Source organism: Asparagus officinalis, chromosome 3, assembly GCF_001876935.1.
Source record: "Asparagus officinalis chromosome 3, Aspof.V1, whole genome shotgun sequence".
Lineage (NCBI taxonomy): Eukaryota > Viridiplantae > Streptophyta > Magnoliopsida > Asparagales > Asparagaceae > Asparagus > Asparagus officinalis.
Window position 1 is genome coordinate 4,784,619 of NC_033796.1, and position 5,260 is coordinate 4,789,878.

At 36.0% G+C, this 5,260-nt stretch overlaps 1 protein-coding gene across 1 annotated transcript; it reads left to right on the forward strand.

The window, feature by feature from the left end:
* Positions 3,651 to 4,814, forward strand: LOC109834521. The gene has a single exon (XM_020402566.1). The coding sequence runs from the start codon at positions 3,651 to 3,653 to the stop codon at positions 4,812 to 4,814; it is 1,164 nt and encodes a 387-aa protein (XP_020258155.1).

The following is a 5,260-nucleotide window of genomic DNA, read 5'->3' on the forward strand; positions in this document are numbered from 1 at the left end:
TATTAGCAAAAGAATGAACAGAATTTTATTTCAACTTTTATTAACAAGACTAGCTTGTATTATAATATTCTAGGCAATATGCTAATAAATGTATACCTAAAAGCAAAACCTTTAATTTCTCCTTAAACTCTCCGAGAACTTATCACATCCGCTCTTTTCTGCTTAAACTTTATGGCTGGATGAAAAATATTCATCCGGCCGTCCGCAAAAATCTAAATCATTTTAAGGACGACGCGTGGAAAACCTCATCAATTTAAAAAATTGCATAAATATTCCAAATAATTAATTTTAACTGATGAATAACAAATTTCGATTTCTTACTATAAAAAAGCGTTTTAATAATGATAGATGTCGGATTGTTTAAAAAAAAAATTCTATTTACTTTTCTGAAATTATATAGCATATTAAAATTTTTCGTATTTACTATAACAAACACTTAAAATATTAATTATATATAATAAAATCATTTACAAAATTTTATTTTCCAAATTATATATAACTATTTTACGAATAATCTGGAAAGGAAACTGATTAGTTAAGTTATTAATTAGATTTTAATAAGTATGCTCTTTTTAAAGAGTTCGTTAATTACCATATTAGTTAAGATTTGATCATGATTACTAAAAAAACAAATAATAAAAACCCAAAAAAATCATTACAGTCATGATAAAAGAGAGCGAAAATATGAGAGAGACAAAACACCGTTAACTTGAATTACACATAATCCCTCAGAACCAACACGTCACGTAACAGTACGTGACTAGAAACGATGAAACTATCCCTATGTTGTCAAGTAATTATTGTAAATAATAAAAGAGATAAAAATGACGATTTTGAACAGGACCATATTTCTCGTGAAAATGTCGAAGGACCTGTCATGTAAAAAAAAAGGTTTCTACTCATCATTCTTAAATCGATCAGCACCATCTTAAACTAACTTGGCTTCTCCCTATTGGGTTAACAATTAATTGATAACTAATTAAATAATAATAGTATTCTAGTTCCTCTCTGTAAGATAAGAACCTTAAGAGATCGATGCATTTTGATCTTCACAAGTAATAGAGATTAAATAGATTTTCGTAAAAAGAAATTTATGTGTCAATGTCACTGTTTAATTTATTTTTACTAATATTTATTTTCGTACAATGAATTTTGTTAATTTTAATTATAATCATCTATATTTTACTTTAAATATTTACTCATCTTGCAGAGATATCATTAGTGTCTGTATCAATGCGTGTGGTCCTGAAATACCATTTATGAGATGTAGGAAATTTTAGTGGGACAATATATACAATAAGAGAACTTACAGGCTTTGGAATCGTAGGACTTCTATTTCAAGAAAAGGGAAGGAGATGAATTCTACGAAACTTATTAGATGAACTTACAGGCTCCGGTGGTCCCAAACTAGGGGTGTCAAACCGTATCCGTATCCTAGGAAATATCCGTAACCGTATCCGTTAGGATACGAATATGGTTACTCAAATCTATAACCGATAGGATATGGTTACGGATATGGTTTTGTAGTGAAATATCCGTATCCGTATCCGTATCCGAAAATATCCGAATACATATTGGTCATACTCTTTCGATAGTTTCGATTCTTAGATTATGGATTTGTGGTTAATTTTGATGATTAAGATGTCTAATCTTAGCTTTTTAATCATAATGAACATATTAACGAACTCTTCTTGTATCACATAACTATATTTTTCTGAATACTATCTAGTTTTCTCATATCCTTTTTGTATCCGCATGTATATCCGTTTATATATCCGCATCTATATCCGTAACCGTATCCGATTTTGACGGATATGGATATGAATTTTTCTTACCGACGTATATCTGTATCCGTATCCGAGATGGGTAAGCGAATATGGATATGGTAAGTATCATATCCGAGCCGTATCCGCTCCGTTAACACCCCTATCCCAAACGCATTTTCTGTTGAGCACAGCTCATTAGGTCGATGTAATCAATGAAGATCATAATGGAAGTTGTTACAAAAGCCCAAATAGTAACAATGTCGACATGTTTACCGTGTTTTGCGTTTCTACTTCGGGCGCAAGTTTCTTGGACTAGTGAAGTATACCCCTCGGCTTTCTCTCCAATTTAGTATACATACGTGATAATGAACCGTCATACTATATTTTTAGAGACTGCTATTTAGAGACGTACGCGTTGATAACCTCCCCCCCTCTTTTCCAAAAGTTCCAAAAATACTGGTCTGCATGTTCACACATAATGTTCAAATTAAGACAGCCCTTCAGCTCTAAGTCTAGCCGTTCCTATATATACCCCCTTCCTCCTCCAACTTCTTCCTTCAACATCGTTAAACAATTAAGCTCGTAGACCACTTGACGACGTCCCCTCCCTCTCCCCGGATCGACCACCGCGCCGAGAGGCTGTACGAGAAGTTCAGCTCGTTAAGCAAGCTCCTCCTGTTCTCTTCGATCTCTTTGACAACTTCGTTGGCCGTGCTGGATCGAACCTGCTGGTGAGTTCTACCTCTACATCCTTCAATTTTCGCTGTACGTATTAATATGCCATTAGAAACCCTAAAGTAGACGAGATGAACAGGAAAACATACTTCTGTTGTTTGATTAGAATGAAAAAGAAAAAGGAAAAGAAAAATGAGACAACCTATATAAAAGCAAATTGAGCTTGAAATTTTTATTTAGAGGGGAAATTAGTTCTTTCAGGGAAAAAGTCGAAGACGGTGATCATACATGCACGTATGAATTCATCAGATAAAGTACGGATTGATTTCACACCTCGCGATAAAAACATTAAAAAATATAGTTTAGCATTTTAGTCTTATTTCTCGCATAAAAACTTAAATAAAAAATTAGTTTAACACATAAAGTTGTTAATTAAGGGGGTTTTATGATAAAACCGTAAATGTAAAGGGGTTTTCTGATAACTCCTAAATTTAAGGAGAATTTTTTTTATTTTTAAAAAGTAAGGGGTGTTTTCTGATAATCATCCAAAGTTATTTTTTTTTATCTTTTTCTTTTTTCCGTTTTGGGTTGGGATGGTGGGGATGGATCTCTCTCTCTCTCTTCCCCCCCCCCCCCCCCCTTTTTTTTTTTCTCTTTGGAGTAGCCAGAAAAAAGACTACAAAAATTTTCTCCGAAAATGAGGTATGTTTGATCTGCAGGATATATATTTAAGTGCTCGTTAGCCATGCTTCTATTCATAACATGATCTGGTACCAATATGATTATTACATGATCTAATCTATGTACTTAAAGAACGCCCCTTCGAAACTTTTTGTTCTTTTCTCAACCATTTAATTCATTACTACTATTAGAATTCCTCACCAACTTAGATTATTCTAGAACAACTTTTTAGAACTTCTTTCTAGTAACATCCTACAAAATATCTACCATGAAGTTTCTAGGAAGATACAAGTGTATGGCTAGTATTTATTCTTCTAGAAACTTCTTAGTAATGTATGGCTAGGATTAACTCTTCTACACACTTCCTAGCCCTCTTAGGTGTTCTTGTAAGAACAAGTGTTGTATTCTCAAGTGTTCTATCAATAAAAGTTTCCTTTGTGTAGAGTGTTGTGTTCTTCAAATTCCATCAAAGTGGTATCAGAGCAAAGTTCGATCTAGCCGGGCCAATCGAAGGTGCTCGTGTACGAGATGGCGAACATGATCCAGCCACAGATTCCGAAGCTGATGAAGACCAATTACGACAACTGGAGTATCCAGATGAAAGTCTTGCTCGGCTCGCAAGACTTGTGGGATCTCGTAGAGAATGGCTACACTGAACCGGAGTCACCTGCAGCAGAAGCAACTCTCACCGCCACTCAGAAGAGTGAGTTGAAGGAGGTCAGAAAAAGAGACAAAAAAGCTTTGTTCCTAATATTCCAAGGCGTAGATGAATCTGCGTTTGAGAAGATTTCCAATGCCCTGTCCTCTAAAGAAGCATGGGAGATTTTACAAAAATCCTATCAAGGTGCGGAAAGAGCCAAAAAGGTACGCCTCCAAGCATTAAGAGTTGAATTTGAAAATTTGAAGATGAAAGCTACAGAATCAATATCGGATTATTTTAGTAGAGTTCAGACAATAACAAATCAAATGAAGAGAAATGGAGAAGCAATTAATGATGTAAGAATTATGGAGAAGATACTTAGGACTTTAGACTCTAAATTCAAATATATTATTCCGGCAATACAAGAGTCTAAAGATCTTTCCGAAGTATCTATTGATGAGCTGCAAGGTTCTCTGCAAGCTTATGAACAAGATATAAACATTAGTTCAAATCAAGCGGAGAATCTAGAACAAGCCTTGCAGAGTAAGATGACTATCAAAGAAGATAGTCGAAGAGGACGTGGAGGCTACAGAGGCAGAGGCTCATTTCGAGGTGGCTCAAACTTCCAGCAAGGTCGTAGGAGACAGTACCAAGGAGGCCATGAAAATCAAGATCGAAATAGAGATCGTGAACGATCATTCGATCGAGGACGAGGTCGTGGCACACGAGGACGAGGACAAGGAAGAAGTTACCATGAGGACAGATCTCAACCACAGTGTTACAAATGTAAGAGATACGGTCATCTCAGCTACGAATGTTGGGAGAAATCAAATCAAGTGGCAGAAATAAGTAACTTTGTAGAAAGGGAGAAGGCAGACACTTCAACAGTCCTGCTGACATACCAGGAGAGCGAAAGCAAGAATAAAGATATCTGGTATCTAGATTCAGGTGCCAGTAACCACATGTGCGGCATCAAGGAGTTCTTTACCGAGCTGAACGAGATGGTACAAGGAGATGTCTCACCTTTGGAGATCAGTCAAAGATTCCAGTGAAAGGCAAGGGCAATATAATGATCCAGACAAAGACGGGCGAGAACAGGTACATCTCTGATGTCTACTATGTTCCAGCATTACGAAATAATATTTTGAGCCTAGGCCAGCTCCTTGAAAGAGGCTATGATATACATCTAAAAGACCTTGCCCTCACTATTAAAAATAAAAATGAAGTTATTGCAAAGGTGAACATGTCTAGAAATAGACTGTTTACCTTAAATATTCATGCTGACCCTGTCAAGTGCTTGAAGTCAATCATAAAAGACGAGACTTGGCTCTGGCATCTACGATTCGGGCATCTCGCTTTCAGTGGCCTGAATCTTCTATGGAAGGAGAAAATGGGAAAAGGATTGCCGCAAATCAACCATCCGAACCAGCTATGTGAAGGCTGTATGAAGGGCAAACAACATAGAAGAAGTTTCGAAGTTGGAAAGTCAAGAAGAGCA